General features: G+C 66.0%; 1 protein-coding gene across 2 annotated transcripts in view; it reads left to right on the top strand.

Annotated features, from left to right (window-relative positions):
* The window catches only part of SDK2 (sidekick cell adhesion molecule 2), a 44582-nt gene extending 29480 nt beyond the window's left edge, over window positions 1–15102 (top strand). Inside the window, exons 6-45 of one of the 2 annotated variants that reach the window (XM_032129019.1) lie at window positions 119–230; window positions 453–643; window positions 1064–1147; window positions 1217–1411; window positions 1574–1690; window positions 1793–1960; window positions 2153–2255; window positions 2486–2662; window positions 2743–2879; window positions 3049–3196; window positions 3265–3405; window positions 3488–3669; window positions 3907–4022; window positions 4678–4873; window positions 5053–5151; window positions 5441–5632; window positions 5722–5843; window positions 5914–6023; window positions 6147–6297; window positions 6395–6632; window positions 6710–6825; window positions 6968–7157; window positions 7333–7431; window positions 7699–7893; window positions 7971–8172; window positions 8356–8459; window positions 8581–8651; window positions 8773–8908; window positions 9087–9143; window positions 9370–9471; window positions 9585–9700; window positions 10323–10509; window positions 10895–11032; window positions 11099–11260; window positions 11372–11497; window positions 11748–11912; window positions 12189–12329; window positions 12865–13003; window positions 13301–13427; window positions 14682–15102. In XM_032129019.1, the coding sequence (XP_031984910.1) occupies window positions 119–230; window positions 453–643; window positions 1064–1147; window positions 1217–1411; window positions 1574–1690; window positions 1793–1960; window positions 2153–2255; window positions 2486–2662; window positions 2743–2879; window positions 3049–3196; window positions 3265–3405; window positions 3488–3669; window positions 3907–4022; window positions 4678–4873; window positions 5053–5151; window positions 5441–5632; window positions 5722–5843; window positions 5914–6023; window positions 6147–6297; window positions 6395–6632; window positions 6710–6825; window positions 6968–7157; window positions 7333–7431; window positions 7699–7893; window positions 7971–8172; window positions 8356–8459; window positions 8581–8651; window positions 8773–8908; window positions 9087–9143; window positions 9370–9471; window positions 9585–9700; window positions 10323–10509; window positions 10895–11032; window positions 11099–11260; window positions 11372–11497; window positions 11748–11912; window positions 12189–12329; window positions 12865–13003; window positions 13301–13427; window positions 14682–15038 (5909 nt within the window). In that variant the 3' untranslated portion in view covers window positions 15039–15102. Of the gene's footprint in view, window positions 1–118; window positions 231–452; window positions 644–665; window positions 685–1063; window positions 1148–1216; window positions 1412–1573; window positions 1691–1792; window positions 1961–2152; window positions 2256–2485; window positions 2663–2742; window positions 2880–3048; window positions 3197–3264; window positions 3406–3487; window positions 3670–3906; window positions 4023–4677; window positions 4874–5052; window positions 5152–5440; window positions 5633–5721; window positions 5844–5913; window positions 6024–6146; window positions 6298–6394; window positions 6633–6709; window positions 6826–6967; window positions 7158–7332; window positions 7432–7698; window positions 7894–7970; window positions 8173–8355; window positions 8460–8580; window positions 8652–8772; window positions 8909–9086; window positions 9144–9369; window positions 9472–9584; window positions 9701–10322; window positions 10510–10894; window positions 11033–11098; window positions 11261–11371; window positions 11498–11747; window positions 11913–12188; window positions 12330–12864; window positions 13004–13300; window positions 13428–14681 lie in introns of those variants that run through there. The other variant, XM_032129022.1, reaches the window with a different exon arrangement.
* The last annotated feature ends 4362 nt before the right edge of the window (window positions 15103–19464 follow it).

Here is a 19464-nt window from a genome sequence, read left to right on the forward strand (position 1 = left end):
CCCTGTCACCTTTGTCTCCTCCAAGCCGAGCAGACGGGGGTGTGGGTGCCCTCTCTGGGGACGCCCCAGGGGGGGCAGGGGTTGCTCATGGCTGTCCCTCTGGCCTCCTTCTCCCCAGACGTGGGTGGCCCAGCTGATCCCATCGCACCCACCATCATCGTCCCACCCAGGAACACCAGCGTGGTGGCTGGCACCTCGGAGGTGACCATGGAGTGCGTGGCCAACGCCAGGTGAGCCGTGGGGTGGGGATTGGGATGGGGATGGGGATGGGGGATCCCCCTGTTGGCATCGCCCAGCCTCGGGGGTGGGTGCCCTCAGATCCCTTCCCACCACATTCCTGGATCCTGCGGGATGGAGGGAGGTCCCTTCCCACCTGAGTCCTGCGGGATGGAGGGAGGTGGGATCCTCCAGGGAAGCTGGAGCTGGCTCTTGAGACACCCCTGGCCCCCCAGGCCGCTGATCAAGCTGCACATCATCTGGAAGAAGGACGGGGCGCCCGTGTCCAGCGGGATCAGTGACTACAGCCGCCGGCTGACCATCCTGCACCCCACACTGAGCGACAGCGGCTTCTACGAGTGCGAGGCTGTGCTGCGCAGCAGCAGCGTCCCCGCCGTGACTGCCGGCGCCTTCCTGTCCGTGCTGGGTGAGCTCCTGCCCACGGACACCTCTCCCTGTCCGTGCTGGGTGAGCTCCTGCCCACGGACACCTCTCCCTGTCCGTGCTGGGTGAGCTCCTGCCCACGGGCATCTCTCCCTGTCCGTGCTGGGTGAGCTCCTGCCCACGGACACCTCTCCCTGTCCGTGCTGGGTGAGCTCCTGCCCACGGACACCTCTCCCTGTCCGTGCTGGGTGAGCTCCTGCCCACGGACACCTCTCCCTGTCCGTGCTGGGTGAGCTCCTGCCCACGGACACCTCTCCCTGTCCGTGCTGGGTGAGCTCCTGCCCACCACGTGTGCCATGAGCTGGGCTGGGCTCAGCCCCGGGGCTGGGATGGGAAGTGACAGGCAGGGCACTGGGGGTGTTCCTTGGTCAGTCCAAGGACCACGGCCGGGTTCCCTTGGCAGAGCCCCCGCAGTTCGTCAGGGAGCCGGAGAGACACATCACGGCCGAGATGGAGAAGGTGGTGGCCATCCCCTGCCAAGCCAAAGGTGAGCTGCTCCCCGGCACCCTCCGTGCACTGCTGTGAGCCCGTGCCTGACGTGGCTGTCCCCGTGCAGGTGTCCCCCCTCCCGAGATGGCCTGGTACAAGGACGCTGCCCTGCTCCACCTGGAGAAGCTGTCCCGCTTCCAGCTGCTGGAGGACGGCAGCCTGCAGATCAGCGGGCTCGTCCCCGATGACACCGGAATGTTCCAGTGCTTTGCCCGCAACGCGGCCGGCGAGGTGCAGACCACCACATACCTGGCCGTGACCAGTAGGTGCCAGCCCCCCTCTGCCCTGGGGGTGCCCTGTCTGGGTGGTGGGCGGGATGAGTCCCACAGGAGGCTCGGGGACCCCAGGAAACTCTTCTGGGTCAGGTCCAGGCTGGGCACAGGGAGGGAATTCAGGGCGGGCTGTGCATCTCTGTGCCCCACAGGCATCGCCCCCAACATCACGCGGGGTCCCCAGGACAGCACGGTGATCGATGGCATGTCCGTCATCCTCAACTGCGAGACCTCGGGGGCTCCGCGCCCGGCCATCACCTGGCAGAAAGGTGAAGGGCTGGGAACAATCCTGTCCTCCGAGCCATGGCGTGGAGCTCAGTGACCACCCCACCGGTGGCCGTGGCACTGACGGGGCTCCACCGTGTCCCCAGGGGAACGGGTCCTGGCCAGCGGCTCCGTGCAGCTGCCGCGCTTCACCCTGCTGGAGTCGGGCAGTCTCCTGGTGAGCCCCGCGCACCTGCCCGACGCCGGCACCTACACCTGCCTGGCCACCAACTCCCGCGGCGTGGACGAGGCCTCCGCAGACCTGGTGGTCTGGGGTAAGGGATTCACGGTGCGCCTGTGTCACCCGCAGCCAGGAGGGAGGGACCGTGCTTGGCTCCGGGCACCACCCTGGGTGGCGCGGGATGGAGCTCGCCAGGGATGGGTGCTGGGTTTCGTGGGTGCAAACGGGGGCTGTCCCTGCCGGTGCCACCCCCACAGTGCCGGTGGCTCATTGTGTCCCCCCGCAGCAAGGACACGTATCACGGACCCGCCACAGGACCAGAGCGTCATCAAGGGCACTAAGGCTGTCATGAGCTGCGGGGTCACCCATGACCCCAGCGTGGACGTCAGGTGAGTGGGACAGGGCTGGCAGAGTTGGGGGGTCTAGGCGCCCCCGGGTTGCTGAGCTGGCTGCCGTCACCGCTGTCCTGTGCCTGGGGAGGGAGATGGGGGTTCTCCTCCTCAGCCCTGTGCTGGTGGTCCTGCAGTGCCACCTGGTGCCCTGCCGCCGGGAGCCCCTGCTCCCCTCTCCTCGTTGGGGGGCTGCGGGGCACCAGCACACCCGGGTTCCCCTGGCACAGGTACGTCTGGGAGAAGGACGGGGCCCCGCTGGGCCCCGAGAGCGGCCCCCGGGTGCGCCTGGACGAGGCGGGCACCCTGCACATCTCCCAGACCTGGTCGGGTGACATCGGCACCTACACCTGCAAGGTGATCTCGGCCGGGGGCAACGACTCGCGCAGCGCCCACCTCCGTGTCCGGTGAGACCCCCCCCTCACCCCGCCGGCACCCCCCGCCTGGGGCTGTGCCCCCTCCCTCCCTCCCTAACCCCCCTGTCCAGGCAGCTCCCCCACGCCCCCGAGAGCCCCGTGGCCGCCCTGAGCCCGCAGGAGAAACGGGCCATCAACCTCACCTGGGCCAAGCCCTTCGATGGCAACAGCCCCCTGCTCCGCTACGTCGTGGAGGTCTCCGAGAACAGTAAGGGGCTGCTCCCACCCCCCTGGCAGCGCTGGCACTGGGAGAAGTCCCCAGCGTCACCCCAGCACAGGGGATGCTGCAGGGAGCTTGGGGACCCTGGGACTCGTCAGCCGGGAACCCCAGTGTCCTGCAGGTCACGTCCCCACCCTGCTGTCCACTCTTCCTCCAGATGCGCCCTGGACCGTGCTGCTGGCCAGTGTGGACCCCGAGGTGACATCGGTGACAGTGCGGGGCTTGGTCCCCGCTCGCTCCTACCAGTTCCGCCTGTGCGCCGTGAACGACGTGGGCAGGGGACAGTTCAGCAAGGACACGGAGAGGTGAGTCCCGGCCGGGGGTCCCGGGGGGGCTGGTGGCCCTGGATGCTCACCCTGCCCTGTCCCCACAGGGTGTCCCTGCCCGAGGAGCCGCCCTCTGCACCCCCCCAGAACGTCATCGCCAGCGGCCGCACCAACCAGTCCATCATGATCCAGTGGCAGCCGCCCCCCGAGAGCCACCAGAACGGGGTCCTCAAGGGCTACATCATCCGGTGGGTGCCAGCGGGGGTGCCCAAGGGTCCCAAACCTGGTGCAGGTGGGGACACTGCAGCTCTGACGGCTCCTGGTCCCCAGGTACTGCCTGGCTGGGCTGCCCGTGGGGTACCAGTTCAAGAACATCACCAACGCCGAGGTCAACAACCTGCTCCTGGAGGACCTCATCATCTGGACCAACTATGAGATCGAGGTGGCTGCCTACAACAGCGCCGGCCTGGGGGTCTACAGCATGAAGGTGACAGAGTGGACCCTGCAGGGAGGTAGGCAGGGATGGGCAGGGACAATCAGGGGTGGGCAGAGACTTGGTGGGCACCCCAATTGCAACAGGCGGTGCCATTGGGGCGCTGAGATGGGAGGCAGGAGGATGGGTGAGGAGGTCCCAGGGAGACTGGGATGTGCTGGGCAGGGATGACCCAGGGGGTCCCGAGGGCTGGCACCCAGCTGATGGAGGGGACCTCGTGGAGCTGTCCCTGTGAGCTGTCCCTTCATCCCGGCAGTGCCCACGGTGCCTCCAGGGAATGTGCAGGCTGAGGCCACCAACTCCACCACCATCCGCTTCACCTGGAACCCCCCCAGCCCCCAGTTCATCAACGGCATCAACCAGGGCTACAAGGTGAGGGCAATTCCCAAAAACGGGACAGCTTGAGGGGAGAACTTGGTCAACCTTCACAAACTGTCTTGGCTCCTCCTCGCCAAAATCCCAGATTTTAAGGGGATCTCCGCTGACTGTTAAAATAATATTTACTGTTATTTAACACTTGCATGGGGCTCGGAGTCTCCCATGCTCTGTAATTAATTCCAAATTGCAATTAATTCAAATTTACATTAATGAAATTGAGTTAAAACATTAAACTTGTGTCTTAATCCACTCCGAAGAAGTTCGGGAATTTAATTGCCACTGGATGAGATAACCAGCGTGAGTTGGATATTTAACATTCTTATTAAATGCCACTTAGTATTTTTGATTAGTACTTTTAGGGCCTAATTAGTGCTTAATTAAGTTGCTAGAGGCGATCTTGCACAATACCAATTAAATGCCCAGCCACCCCTCCTGGATGCGGGCGAGGGGGAATCCCACGCCGTTATCGACGGAGTTAATCACAGCTCCGTAAACAGCGCTGGCACAGGCACCGAGTGCTCCCCGCACCGTTAATTGATCGTTAATCAACACCGAACCAATAAGAGGAGGCCGGAGATGGTTTTTTGTGGCGTGGACGCGGCGAGGCCGCGGCCCTGGGAATCCCCATCCCGGCTCCTTTCTCCCGCAGCTCATCGCCTGGGAGCCGGAGCACGAGGACGAGGCCACGGTGGTGACGGTGCGGCCCAACTTCCAGGACAGCGTCCACGTGGGCTACGTGGCGGGGCTGCGCAAGTTCGCCGAGTACTTCACCTCGGTGCTGTGCTTCACCACGCCCGGGGACGGCCCGCGCAGCCCCCCCCAGCTGGTGCGCACCCACGAGGACGGTACGGGGAGGCTCCGACTCCCGCGGGATGGACCCTGCCCACCCCCCGGCTCCGCGCCGCTGCCGAGCCCCGGGGAGCCCCGTCCAAGGGGAGCCCCCTCCCCGCTCGCTCCTCGCGGGGGTTCCGTGGGTGCCGAGGGCTCCTGCACTTGGGTGCTGAGTCTGGGTGTCTTTGGGCAGTGCCTGGCCCCGTGGGACACCTCAGCTTCAGTGATATCCTGGATACGTCCCTGAAGGTCAGCTGGCAGGAGCCGCTGGAGAAGAACGGGATCCTGACAGGTAAGGGACCACCAGCAGGTATCGGCTCCATCATTGCTCCCTTGCCCACACCACAGCATCTCCCCCGTTCCGTGTCCCATTCCCACCCTGCACCATCCCCCCTTTGTCCCATTCCCACGTCACAGCATCACTCACGTGTCCTTTTCCTCCCCCACAGCAACCCCCCCCCCCCCCTTCTCCTGTCCTCTTCCCACCCCGCAGCATCTCCCACCTGTCCTGTCCCACCCCTGTCCCCTCTCAGCCCCCCGGGGTGGGTGACTGGGGGAGGTGACACAGGGGTGCATTCCAGGGTACCGGATCTCGTGGGAGGAGTACAACCGCACCAACACGCGGGTGACCCATTACCTGCCCAACGTCACCCTGGAGTACCGCGTCACCGGCCTCACCGCCCTCACCACCTACACCATCGAGGTGGCCGCCATGACCTCCAAGGGACAGGGACAGGTCTCATCCTCCACCATCTCCTCAGGGGTCCCCCCAGGTGAGCACGATGGTGTTGGGGTGCTGGGGGGCTGTGGGCGGTGCTGGGGACAAGCGGCCGGTGCCACCCGCCCTGCCCTGTCCCCACAGAGCTGCCTGGTGCCCCCACCAACCTGGGCATCTCCAACATCGGCCCCCGCTCCGTCACCATCCAGTTTCGCCCGGGTTACGATGGCAAAACCTCCATCTCCCGCTGGCAGGTGGAGGCACAGGTACGGGGTGGCTCCGGACAGGGGGTCAGGGGGTGCTGGGGGTGCAGCTCACCCCACTGCCATCCCACAGATGGGCCAGAATGGCGAGGCCGAGGAGTGGGGGCTCGTGCATCAGCTGGCCAACGAGCCCAACACCCGCTCCATGGAGGTGCCCAACCTGAAGCCCTACACCTACTACAGGCGAGTGCCAGGACGGTGCCTCGGTGTCATCCCCATCCTGTCCTCACCGTGACCCCCATCATTGTCCTCCCCAGGGGACTGGAGCCCTCTCGCCCCACACCGTGACCCCCTCTCCTCTCTCAGCTTCCGCATGCGGCAGGTGAACATCGTGGGCACCAGCCCCCCCAGCCTGCCCTCCCGGAGGATCCAGACCCTCCAAGCACCCCCGGACATGGCTCCTGCAAATGTCACCCTGAGGACGGCCAGCGAGACCAGCCTGTGGCTGCGCTGGATGGTGAGGGGGGACAGGGGGGCTGTGCCTGCATGGGCTGAAGAGGGATGGAGCTGGGGGGCTGTGGGACACCCCGAGTGACAGCGCCTGTCCCTGCCAGCCCCTCCTGGAGCAGGAGTACAACGGGAACCCCGACTCGGTGGGGTACAGGATCCGGTATGCGAGGGCGGACGGGCGGGGGCAGCCGGCGCTCCACGTGATCCGTGACCGCGTGGAGCGGGAATTCACCATCGAGGACCTGGAGGAGTGGACGGAGTACCGGGTGCAGGTCCAGGCCTTCAACGCCATCGGCTCAGGGCCCTGGAGCCCCTCAGTGCTGGGACGCACCCGGGAGTCAGGTATTGCTGCCCATCTGGGCGCTGGGCACCCACCTCGGCCAGTCTGGCCACTGACCCTCTCTGTCACCCCTCTCCAGTCCCCTCCTCCGGCCCCAGCAATATTTCGGCAGTGGCCACCTCCTCCAGCAGCCTGATGGTCCGATGGAGTGACATTCCTGAGGCCGACTGCAACGGGCTCATCCTGGGCTACAAGGTGAGCCCCTGCCCGTAGGAAGCAGAACTTTCCCTGGGGGAGCCACCCCGCAGGCTGCAGGGTCCCCAGCTGCGCCGCCCCCAGGAGCTGGTGCCCGTCAGTGCCAGCCTGGCCCGGCCGTGTCACACGGGCTGTGTTGCAGGTGCTGTACAAGGAGAAGGGCTCGGAGGCGCGTGCCCAGTTCTGGCTGGCGGAGGGCAATGCCTCCCGCAGTGCCCAGCTCACCGGGCTGGCCAAGTACACCCTGTACGAGATCCGGGTGCTGGCCTTCACCAGGATCGGTGATGGTGTCCCCAGCCGGCCTCCTGTCCTCGAGAGGACGCTGGATGATGGTGGGTGACAGCACCTGGGTGGGCTGGGGGTCCCCTGGGTGCCTATTCCCATCCTATCCCTGTTCTCTGGGGCGATCCCTCTCCCCCTGCCAAGGACACGCAGGGCTCCCATTCCCAGGGGATGGGATCTGGCACTTTTCCCCACTCCCCCTGACCCCAATCTCTCCCCCTGCAGTGCCCGGGCCCCCCGTGGGGCTCCTCTTTCCTGAAGTGAGGACCACCTTGGTGCGGCTCATCTGGCAGCCGCCGGCAGCACCCAACGGCGTCATCCTGGGTAGGTGGGGGATATCCCGGGCGTGCCGCACTGGGATGCTCTGCAGAGGGATGCAGAGGTCCTGTGGGAGCAGGGATTGGCGTGGGGAGGCAGAGACCAGCTCCTTGGGATCCCCTGAGCATCTCGGAGCCCTCAGGGTTGAAGTTCGCTGCTCGATGCCGATCCCGGGCTGGGTGTGAGGTCCCCGGTGCGCAGGCTGGGCTGGAGGGGGTGACACGGGGACTGGTGTCCCCTCCCCATCCCCGCCACTCCGCTCCCTCCCCGCAGCCTACCAGGTCAGCCACCGCCTGAACACCTCGGCGGTGACCGCGGCCGCCGTGGAGGTGCTGGAGGCCAGCGCCCGGCAGTTCACGGCCACCGGCCTCCAGCCCGAGGCCACCTACCTGTTCCGCGTCACCGCGCAGACCCGCAAGGGCTGGGGCGAGGCGGCCGAAGCCCTGGTGGTCACCACCGAGAAGAGAGGTAACCACGGGGGGTCCGGCCGGCGGCGGGGGGCTGGCGGTGCCCCCGCAGTGCTCCCAGCCCCTCGCCTCCCCTAGCCCGGCCGCAGCCCCCCGGGAAGCCGCTGGCGCAGCAGGAGGAGGTGCGGGCCCGGAGCGTGCTGCTGTCCTGGGAGCCGGGCAGCGACGGCCTCTCCCCCGTGCGCTACTACACCGTGCAGAGCCGCGAGCTGCCCGACGGCGACTGGGCTCTGCACTCCGCCCCCGTGAGCCACAACGCCACCGCCTTCGTCGTGGACAGGTGAGGGGCGGGGGACACGGTGGGTGATGATGCTTTGGGTGGTTTCCCTGTGCCTCAGTTTCCCCATCTCGGGAGAAGTGCTGGTACAAGGCTGGGAAGCGATGGGCCGGAGGGAGAGAGGGAGGGTGGCTCGGGGGGTCACCCGCTGGCTGCTCCGTCCCCATCCCGCTCCGCTCCCTGCAGGCTGAAACCCTTCACCTCCTACAAGTTCCGTGTGAAGGCCACGAACGACATCGGGGACAGCGAGTACAGCGAGGAGTCGGAGTCGCTCACCACCCTGCAGGCGGGTCAGCACCTCCTGGGGCATGGACAGGGCCTACCCCCGTGCCCAGGCAATTCCTCCTGTGCCCAGGGCACCCCCACGCCCTGGGCATCTCCGGAGCCTCACCGCCCTCTTCTCCCCCACAGCCCCCGAGGAGGCTCCCACCATCCTCTCCATCACCCCGCACACCACCACGTCGGTGCTCATCCGCTGGCAGGTACCGTCCCCTCCGCCCTGCCCTGGCAGGTGGCACCGAGGCGTACTGGGTGGCACCTCGGGGTGCCAGGGAACCCTGGATCAGAGCAACCCCTGACTGCCTTCCCTCCCTCCCCTTGCAGCCCCCGGCTGAGGACAAGATCAACGGGATCCTGCTGGGATTCCGGCTGCGGTACCGGGAGCTGGTGTATGACAGCCTGCGGGGCTTCTCCCTGCGCGGCATCGGCCACCCCGGCGCCAGCTGGGCCGAGCTCACCCGTGAGTGCCCATGGCTCCCCCTGACCCTGGGGACGGGGGCTGGGGTGACCTGGGGGTGACAGGGCCCTTGCAGGGGAGCCCTGGCCCGCCTTGGGGTGAGGGCTGTGTTGGGGTGGGGGGCTCAGAGGCGGAGAGCCCACCCCTGCCCGCGCTGACCCCTGCCTGCTCTCCTGACCAGCCGTCTACGCCGTGCACAACCTCAGCGAGGTGTCCCTCACCCAGTACGAGCTGGACAGTAAGTCACCACCCCCTGTGTCCCCCTGTGTCCCTCTGTGTGTCCCCCACTGCCCCACCTGCGTGTCCCTGCACTGTGGGGTGAGCTGGAGCCCCTCTGCCCGTCCCCTCCAGCTGCTCCTTGGGGATACCCCCATCTTCCCAACAAGGGGGGCTCTGCCAAGTCTCCCGGGGGTAGCGGGGCTGCCCCATCACGGGGAGGGTCCCACTCACCCTTTGCCCCCCAGACCTGAGCAAGCACCGGCGCTACGAGATCCGGATGAGCGTCTACAACGCTGTGGGCGAGGGGCCCCCCAGCCCCCCCCAGGAGGTGTTCGTGGGGGAAGCAGGTGAGTCCTGGCGGGGGTGCCCCTGTTGGGGGCTGCAGGAAGGGGGCTCGGCTGTCCTGGAACCCCACATCCCCCGGATCGGTGCGGTGACCCGGTCCCCTCCCTCTGCGCAGTGCCCACCGGAGCGCCCCAGAACGTGGCTGTGCAGGCGGCCACGGCCACCCAGCTGGATGTCACCTGGGAACCGCCCCCCGTCCAGAGCCAGAACGGGGACATCCAGGGCTACAAGGTACCTCCTGTCACCGGGAGCGGCACCCGGCCGGGGCTCCGGGACACGGGGGGCTCTGGGGAGGTGCTGAATTGCGGGGCGGTGGCACTGAGGGTGCTGGGCATGCCTTTGGGAGAGGGATTCTGGGAAGATGCTGGTGATCCCGAGGAGATCCCGGGTGTCCCATCCCGGTGCCGAGCGGCGGCGGGGCAGCAGATGGCGCCGTCGGCCCTGGAATGCGGCGGGGATGTGTCGGGATACAGCCGGGATGCCTCGGGATGTTGTTGGGATGCATTAGGATGCAGCCGGGGTACCCAGCCCCATGCTCCAGACACCTCCTGTTCCCCATCCATTGTGATTCGTCGTGCGTGTCCCCATCCCTCGGCAATGAGGCACGGCTCGAAGGTGATCTCAGCACACCGGGGTGACCTGAGCCGTGGCTGATGCCCAGCACAGCCTGCGGCCCTCCTGGAGGAGAGGCTGTTCCGTTCCGTCCGGCACACTCGGAGCCCCAGCCAGGCTGGGACAGGGGCTCAGGAGCCCGGGAAGGGCAGTGTGGGGTGTTTGGGCACAGCGAGGGCTCAGGGAAGGCGAGCTGGGTTGGATCCGTGCCTCACCCAGCTCCCCACGCCCCCTCCCGCAGATCCACTTCTGGGAGGAGCAGCGCCAGAACGAGAGCGCGCGGGTCAAGACCCTTTTCCTGCCCGAGACTGGGGTGAAGCTGAAGAACCTGACGGGCTACACCTCCTACTGGGTCAGCGTGGCCGCCTTCAACGCCGCGGGGGATGGGCCCCGCAGCCCACCCGTGAAGGCACGGACACAGCAGGCAGGTGGGGCCCGTGGCACGGCTCCCCCTGCACCCCCCTGCCCCCGGTCTCCGTGGGGAGGTGTCTCCATGGGTCCGACTCCAGGGATTCCCTCTCATCCTGCGATCCCGAGCAGAACATCCCTGAGCTCACCCCGGAGGGTTTGTGGGGTGGGGGCACGCAGGGATGAAGGTTTAAGCTGAGGTTTGAGGGGGATGAAGGTCTTGGGAGGAGAGACAAGGAGAAGGAGACTCATCATTCCCCCACGGAACCTTTGCTGCAGCAGGGATGGGGCACGGGGGTGTGAGTTGATGACCAGCGTTAGGGTGGAGGCAGGGACAGGGGCCGGCTCGTGCTGGGGGTGTCCCCTGGAGCGCTGAGCTGGCCCTGCCACCCTGTCCCCTCGCAGCCCCCAGTGCCCCCGGCTCCATCCGCTTCAGCGAGCTGACCACCACATCTGTGAATGTGTCCTGGGAGCCACCACCGCTGCCCAACGGTGTCCTCGAGGGCTACAGGCTGGTGTACGAGCCCTGCACGCCCGTGGATGGTGAGGGCATGGCCAGGGGGAGAGGGGACGGCTCGGGGGGAGCCGGCTCAGCCTCTGTCCCCGCAGGCGTCAGCAAGATCGTGACAGTGGACGTGAAGGGGAACAGCCCGCTGTGGATGAAGGTCAAGGACCTGGCTGAGGGCGTCACGTACCGCTTCCGAATCCGGGCCAAAACCTTCGCCTACGGGCCGGATGTTGAGGCCAACATCACCACGGGGCCTGGGGAAGGTACGGGGGACACGCAGGGGACTTGCTGGGCGAGGGAGGAGATGGGCTGGGGGCTGGCACGGCCCTGTGCCAGATTGTGCCCCCTGCCTCCAGCTCTGCCCTGGTCCCCAGGTGCCCCCGGCCCCCCCGGAGAACCCTTCATCTCCCGCTATGGCTCGGCCATCACCATCCACTGGTCCAGTGGGGACCCCGGCCAAGGGCCCATCACCAGATACGTCATCGAGGCCCGGCCCTCAGGTACTGCAGCTGCCTCTGCTCTCCATCCCTGCCTTGGGGGTCAGGAGAGGGGGAAACTGAGGCAGGGAGTGCTGGCCTGGGTTGAAGGTTAGGACCCGGTGTCTGGGGTGTTGTCCGTGCACTGATCCATGAGGAAAATGCTGCTGAGAGGGGCTGATGGAAAGGGCAGCGCCTGGACGAGGGAGGGACATCACCCCTGGGGTGTCCTGCAGAGCCAGCCCTCCCCTCCCAGCCCTGCGGTCTCTTCCAGATGAGGGGCTCTGGGACATCCTCATCAAAGACATCCCCAAGGAGGTGACCTCCTACACCTTCAGCATGGACATCCTCAAGCAGGGGGTCAGCTACGACTTCCGTGTCATCGCTGTCAACGACTACGGCTACGGGACCCCCAGCACCCCTTCCCCCTCCGTGTCAGGTGTGTTCCCAGGGAATTCTCTCCCCATGTGCCAGAGGAAGAGTCCTGGTGTTGCTCTGTTCTTGTGGCCATCACTGAAACCCACTCCTGGCTCCTACAGAGTCCCAAATCCCACTGCCAGCACCCCTTTTCCGAAGCCCTCTGTTGTCCCCCTTTCCCATGGATCCAGGACTCACAAAGGCCCCAAGTGACCCCGTGCTCTGCAGGGGGGTGTCCCCATCCAGACTGGTTGTCTGCCAAGCCTGTACCCCTCTGATCCTCCCTGCTGTGCCCCAGCCCAGAAAGCCAACCCGTTCTACGAGGAGTGGTGGTTCCTGGTGGTCATCGCCCTGGTGGGGCTCATCTTCATCCTCCTCCTCGTCTTCGTGCTCATCATCCGCGGGCAGAGCAAGAAGTACTCCAAGAAGTCAGATTCAGGTGAGTGAGGGAGTGTGGTGGGTGGTGACAGGACCCTCCTGCTCCCATGGGAGCTTCTTGAGGGTCTCCTCCTGCCTTTGGGGTCTGGGTGGGGTGGTGGGAGCCTCCCTTCCTGCCTGCCTTGGGGACAACTGCTGCAGAGCACCCGATAACGATGTTGTGGTGTCCCGGAGAGCACTGGGAGCTCAAGATGAAATAAAGGACTTGTCCCACAGACAGCTGCAGAGGCAGGGCAGCCCCGGGGGCTCGCAGAGGTCACTGGGATTAGCCAAACACGGCTCTGTTTTCTTAGCTCTGTCAAGGGCTCAAATTGTGGGGAAAATCCAGAGCTCCTCGTTAAGCAAACAGCCCGGGGTGGGAGCTGGGGGCACTGGGGCAGGGCAGGCGGGCTGGGCGCGGCTGGCACCTCCTGGCCGTCCCCAGGCCGTGGTCACTGGAACCAGCACAGTCCCCCCCGGGGCCATCCCCAGCCCCCCCTCGCTGTGCTGCGCTGCCTGGGGAGGGGCTGGGGGAGGCTGAGCATCCCATCCCCCAGGGAACAGCTCCAAGACGGCCGCCCTGAGCCACGGGGAGATGGTGAGCCTGGATGAGGGCAGCTTCCCCGCCCTGGAGCTCAACAACCGGCGCCTCTCCGTCAAGAATTCCTTCTGCCGGAAGAACGGCATCTACACCCGGTAGGGACCCCCAGCCACAGCCCCCTCCCCGGGCAGGGGGAGCATTTTTCATCATTCCCCTGATCCGTCATGGGGTGGGGAGGGCGTGGAACCCGAGGGGGTGACCCTGATCTGCCCAGTGTCCCCCCCGAAAGGCTGAGGGTCCCTGACAGCAGGATCAGAGTTCTGGGGAGGGGGTTGGCACAGCTGAGGGGTGGTCCCTGAGCAGTCCCCAGGGGTCTGCTGGGGTTGTCCCCCAGTGGCCCAGCCCCAAAGGAAAGGGGACACGCGCTGACCACCCACCTGCCTGTCCCCGAGGTCCCCACCCCGGCCCAGCCCCGGCAGCCTGCACTACTCGGACGAGGACGTGACCAAGTACAACGACCTGATCCCCGCCGAGAGCAGCAGCCTGACCGAGAAACCCTCCGAGGTCTCCGACTCCCAGGTGACCCCCGGGGCTGCACACGGGGACAGGGACCTGGGGCGGGGCGGAGGGTGCTGGGAGCCCTCCCTGAGCACCAGCCCTTTCCTCCGCCCGCCACGAGGCAGGTCCCGCTGCGCGTTTGGGAGCAGCGCTGCTGCTCCTGCCCCATCCCGCTTTGGAGGCGGCAGCATCCCCGTGGCTTCGTGGCACGGAGCCGGAGCGAAGCTGGCACAGCCCCCGGCCCGTGTGCTGGGGATGTGACACTGTGGGGGGCTGCCAGGGCTGCTGGGGACAGGGCACGGGGGAAGGGAGGTCAGCGGGGCTGGGGGCTGTCCTGCTGCCCGGTCGCTGGTGGCAACGTCCGCGGCTCTGCCAACTCCACAAAATGCCACCTTTGTCTTGTCCCGGGGCCACGGGCAGCTGTGGCCGGGCAGGAGCGTGGAGCCCCAGGGAGGCCATGGGACCATCACCCCCAGGATGGATCCTGGGCGGCATCTGAGAGCCTGACGCCCAGGGAAAGGTCCTGCGGGTCCCTCGGGCTGTCCCCAGCAGGAGGGGACCGTGCTCAGGGGGCCCCCCCCGTCGCTGCCCGCACCGGCTGTTTCCTTGGCAGATGCCGGCTTCTCTCGCTGCGGCCCGAGCGGGGCTCGAGTGGCTTTTGAGGAGCTGTGAAGAGCTGCGGGAGCTGGCGCTGGCGCGGGGCAGTTCCCACCGCCCTCAATGGGCCCTTTGTGCGCCGCCGGAGAAGCTGAATCCAATTACCGGCAGAGCCCAAAAACACCCTCCCCGCCAGCCCGGGGGCAACGCGGGCTCGGCAGCGCTCAGGAACCTTTTGTATGAGGTTTTATTTTGTTTCAGCAAGAGGCAGAAATCCCCCAGTGATGCTGCAGCCGTCTCAGCCTTTAAATACTTTCGCGATGTGCTCGCCAGCATTCCCAGAAGAGCACTGGGAAAGCACCGGGAAAGCACTGGAAATCACAGAGCCATTGAGGCTGGAAAAGACCTCTGAGACCATCGGGTCCAAGCTGTGCCCGATGCCCACCTTGTCCCTAGCCCAGAGCACTGAGTGCCACGTCCAGGCCTTCCCCGGAGACTCCACCACCTCGCTGGGCAGCCCCTTCCAATGCCTGGCCACCCTTTCCATGAGGAAATTCCTGCCGATGTCCCGAACTCCCCCGGCGCGGCTTGGGGCCGCTCCCTCTCATCCCGTTGCTGAGTTTTGGGGCTGGCGGGTGCTGTCCCCACCTCACCACACCCTCCCATGCTGTTTTTCAGGGCAGTGACAGCGAGTACGAGGTGGACCCCGGGCACCAGAAGGCGCATTCCTTTGTCAACCACTACATCAGCGACCCCACCTACTACAACTCGTGGCGGCGGCAGCAGAAGGGCATCTCCCGGGCGCAGGCCTACAGCTACACCGAGAGCGACTCGGGCGAGCCCGACCACACGCCCCTCTCCAACAGCACCTCCACGCAGCAGGGCAGCCTCTTCCGCCCCAAAGCCAGCAGGACTCCCACCCCCCAGACCCCCGGCAACGCCCCCAGCAGCCAGCCCGGGACCCTGTACCGCCCGCCCAGCAGCCTGGCCCCCGGCTCCAGAGCCCCCATCGCTGGGTTTTCCTCTTTCGTTTGATATTTAAACAGAAGAAAAAGAACCAGGAGAGGGGAGGGGAAAATTAGGAAGAAGAAAAAAAAAAGAAACAAAAAAAAAGCCCCAAGAAATTAAGAGAAAAGGAAAAAGCAGCGAGGGGGAGAAGAGGAGGAGGAGGAGGAAGGGGAGCAGCCCCAGGCTCCAGGGGTTTTCCGCTTTCTCTGCAGCACCGGAGCTGGATGCCAAGTGCCGACATCGCCCTTGGCACCAGCTGGGGCTGCCCCGGACCTGCTGCCGGACTCCAGTGGGTGCTGGGGGCCGGGTGAGGGGCTCCTGCCGTGCCAAACCCTGGCCCCTCCACTTGTGGCTCCCCCCGGACCTGGGGACAAGCGGTGACACGGAGACCCCTGACTGCGGAGGGCGAGAGGAGCTCTGCTGATCTTAAAACCTCTGGACTTGAACCCCCGCTCTGGACCCTCACAGCTTTTGGGAGAAGGGGGAAGGATCCCAGGGGACAATTCATTCCTCCTCTCCTTTGTGCCTGGCCCAGCACAGCCCCCCAGGAGAACCCAGGGCTGAAACCCCAGGAGAGCCCCGGCGGGGTGCACGTGGTGCTCAACCCCCCTGATTTTGCACCTCGGGGGCTCTGGTGAGGACTTGGATGAGGCGATTGAAGCCTCCCCTTGGCATTTCTGGTGGTTTGGGGCTTTTTAATGGGGTTTTGTGCAGAGGCCTGAGGGCACTCGGGGGTGTTGATGCCCGGGGGGTCCCTGGCTGTGGCTGTTTTGGGGCTGTCTGGACAGCACAGCCCCTGCAGTGCCTATGGGTGAGCCAGCACCAGCCCGGCAGGGCCGTGGCGCCCGGGCTGAGCCGAGGGAGATGCCAATAAACAGCCTGAGGATAAGCGTGTCCCCTCTCTGTCACCGTGCTCTGCCGCAGAAAGGACCGGTGCGATGTGTCCGTGTGTCCTACTGCCCCACTGGGCTGGTGGCAGCCCTGTGGCACCGGGGAAGGACCTGGACAAAGGGTGCAGAGGTGCTGGATAGAGCCCAGAAGGGTGCAGGGAGCTGTGGTGGCCGTGTCCTGCGTGTTCCCATCGCAGTGGGGTCTGGAGCTGCTGGGGCATGGGGTGGTGGGACAGGAGACCGCATTGCACCAGCACTCTGGGCACTGCCAGCAGCAGCCCTGGCACTGGGGATGGCTCCTGGGCTGTTTCACAGCCGCCCTTTCTTGTTCTGCCCTTCAGGCCTGGCAGGAAAATCCAGGTGACGCGTTCAGGTTTCATCACCCGTCACCCCTGGCAGTGAAAGCGGGGGCTGGGGGTGGGGAGGGCTCAGCTGCCGACAGCGCTGGCAAAGCACCAGCTCCATGCCAGGGGCTGCCAGGGCTGTGAGGTCTGCACAGTCCCTGTCACAGCACCTGGGCGCCACATCCCGGGACCCTTACCCTGGCGTGGGCAAGGGGCTGCCAGGGGAGCGTTGTGCAGGTGCTGCATTTGGGGACCCGGTGCTGCAGCTCCCCCTTGGACTGGGAGAACTGGGCTGCAGTGGTGGCCTTGCTGCTGAGCCACAGTCACCGTCTGTCCCCACGCTGGCTCACGGTGTCCCCAGAGCAGAGGGCATTGCTGGTGGGTAACTCCTCTGACCTACCTGGAGCCGGTGCCCAAGGCAGCGCAGCACCCACGGGTGCCCACCCCCTCCTGGGCAGCGCCCAGAGCCCCAACACCCCGCTCGTGGGGACAGTGACGTGAGACAGAGGGGATTCTGTGTCTGGCTGGACAAATCCTGCTCCTCATGTGCAGCCCCAGGCATCCCAGCTTGTGCAAGAGGGACCTTCCTGCCACCGGGGCTGGGACACGGAGCCGGGGCAGAGCAGGTCTGGGGAGTCGAGCAGCACAGGCGAGTTCCCTGTGCAAGGAAAGCTCCCTGTGCAAGGAACACCACGCGTGGAAGGGACATTCCCTGTGCCAGGGACACTCCTGGTATCGTGGCTGATCCCTGGGTGAGGGATGGGCCCTGCTGTGAGGGAGGTGCCAGCCCTGCGAGCAGCGAGCACTGAGTTCCTTGTGGGAATAGGGGAATGCAGGTCCTGGATCCCTTCTGTGTGGGATCTCTGGGGCAAAGCAGGGCCCAGGCCCCGCTCACCTGCCCTGACCCAGCTCGTCCCTGGCTGCCAGGAGGAGCCGGAGGGTGCAGCCACACCTCTGGCAGGTTTGACGCTGGCACCGTGCCGGGAGGTGACACCGCTGGCGTGGCTGTGGCCGGAGCGCCCAAGCCCCGCGGCAGCGACGGTGGCAAAGGCGGGAGGAGCCCTTGGAGCCCGCCGTTTCCCACGGCTGAGGGATGCAGCGCCTGAGGAAGCGGGAGAGATCCCACATCCCGCCACGGCAGAGGGTTGGGCCTCTGCTCCCAGGGACGCTGTGCAGGGCCCAGGGCCCAGCTGGGGCACAGCAGGGATGGGCTGAGTGCCAGTGGCACCGTGAGAGCTCTTGCTCACCTGTGCTGCCTCAGTTTCCCCATGGAACAGAAGGAGTGGAATCAACCAGGCTCTCAGGGGAAGACTGAGCACGACCACCTCTCTCCCATCTCCACTTTGAACCAGCTCTTTCCCAAAGTCCCTCCCCACCATCCCGGCCCCTCCAGGCAAGTGTGGGCTGCCCGTTCCCATTCCCGGTGCTCTCCAGGCTGCTCTGTGCCGCAGCGGGGCAGGGCGAGCTGTCAGCACCGATCAGTCCCCGAGGACCAAATCGGCCTTGACGTTTCTCCCGAGCGCTGCTCCCTGGCCTGCGGTTTTCCCAAGGGCAGAGCAGCGCTCGCTGTCAGGGCTGGGAGAGCCAAAGTGGGGCACAGGGGAGATGAGGCACCCCCAGACCTTGCTGGGTGGACAGGGCAGCGTTGGAGCAGGAGCTGCTCCCTGCTCCAGGTGCGATGGAGAAATGCTGATGTGCCAAAAATGAGGACTGTGACCAGTAAAGCTGGGCTGAAACCTGTGATTTGTTTTAATTTATTTCTTTTAGAAGTAGCCCCGCAGCCTGGGCTCTCCCTGTCCTCCAGATATCTCTGGTTCCCCGCCAGCTCCTGGGAGAGAGCCAAGTGTGTCATGTCCCCACCTTTCCCTTGCCTTGGGCCTTGGGGACAGGGACAGCCCCTCCTGCCATGCCGGGGGCCAAACGGGACTCGGCGCATCCTCAGAGCCCCAGTGCCCAGGGCACTGCTCCGTGCTGGGGGTGGCAGGAGAGGAGAGAGACGGCGAGGATGGACCCAGGTCTGTGCCCCCTGTCCCACGCCCCTGGAGGGGTCCCTGTGCCAGGGTGGGGGCTTTCCATGGGCGCTGCAGAAGCCACGCTCCAGGTGGGATCATGGAATCAGGGAATGGTTTGGGTTGGAAGGGACATTAAACGCCACCATGTTCCAGGCTGGAGAGCCAGCTGTCCTGGGAGAGGCCGGGATGGCTGCAGCCCATCGGGGTGGCGGTTTCAGCTGGCTGGGGGAGCCCATTCCCTGGCACTGCTGGCCCGGAGAGGGCTCCAGCTGGGAAAGGTGGGAGGCTGCACAGAGAACCTGCCACGGCAGGCTCCCACCTGTGCCCAGCTCGTGCCGGTGCCCACCTGGGCACCCCTGGGTGCTGAGGTGACAGCGGGGAGCGGGCAGAGCATCCTGCCAGGGTTCACTGGGTAACTGCTCAGCCCCGGGTGAACGGTGTGGGGAAGGGGCCGAACCCCCCCGCTGTGGGTGGGGGTTACTGGGGAGGTTTCTGGCAGCAGCCAGCGCTGGGCCTGGAGGGATTTGGGGGGAGGCCGTGGCGGCAGTGCTTTGTTCTGGCACCCTGGGGTGTCCGGACAGTGATCCCCAACACTGGGGCTCAGGGAGAGCTCCCCGCTGGCTCGGCAGCGTCGGCAGACAAAGCTGGCAGGCGCTGGCAGCAGGAGGAGGGGATGGGGCTGCCGGGAGCTCGGGCGCTTCTCCCTGCCCTGCTTTTCAAAGTGCTTTTCAAGCCTTTTCTTTTTTTTCTTCTCTGCTTTCAAAAGCTGCTGAGAAGCAGCGAAAGGAGCCGGCGATGGCTGAGGAAGGGCGGCAGCGATCCGTGCTCCGGAGCCGCCCCGCACCCCGACCTCTCCTGCCCGGGGCCGGCTGCAGCCGCGGGGCTCTGCGCGGCGGAGGGGGCCCGTCTCTCCCAGGCAGTTTTTCAAGCTGAGTGGGTGCCTGCTCTTCCCAGCCGGAGCCAGGCCAGCCCGCGGGAGCCTTCCCGGCGGCTCCCACCAGCCGGGTGATGCTAATCCCTCCCGACTGCGCTGTCTCAGCCATCTCCACGCTCCCATGACGGCGTCAGGTGAGGCGAGCAGCGCTGCACCGGTGTCCCACCAGCCTCCCAATACACACTGTGTCTCCACGTGAGTGGCTCGAGCTGCCTCTGGGGGCTGGGGCAAACTCTCCTCCTCTTCCTCACCCACTGTTGCATCCAGCAGTGG

Source organism: Corvus moneduloides, chromosome 19 (genome assembly GCF_009650955.1).
Source record: "Corvus moneduloides isolate bCorMon1 chromosome 19, bCorMon1.pri, whole genome shotgun sequence".
Classification (NCBI taxonomy): domain Eukaryota; kingdom Metazoa; phylum Chordata; class Aves; order Passeriformes; family Corvidae; genus Corvus; species Corvus moneduloides.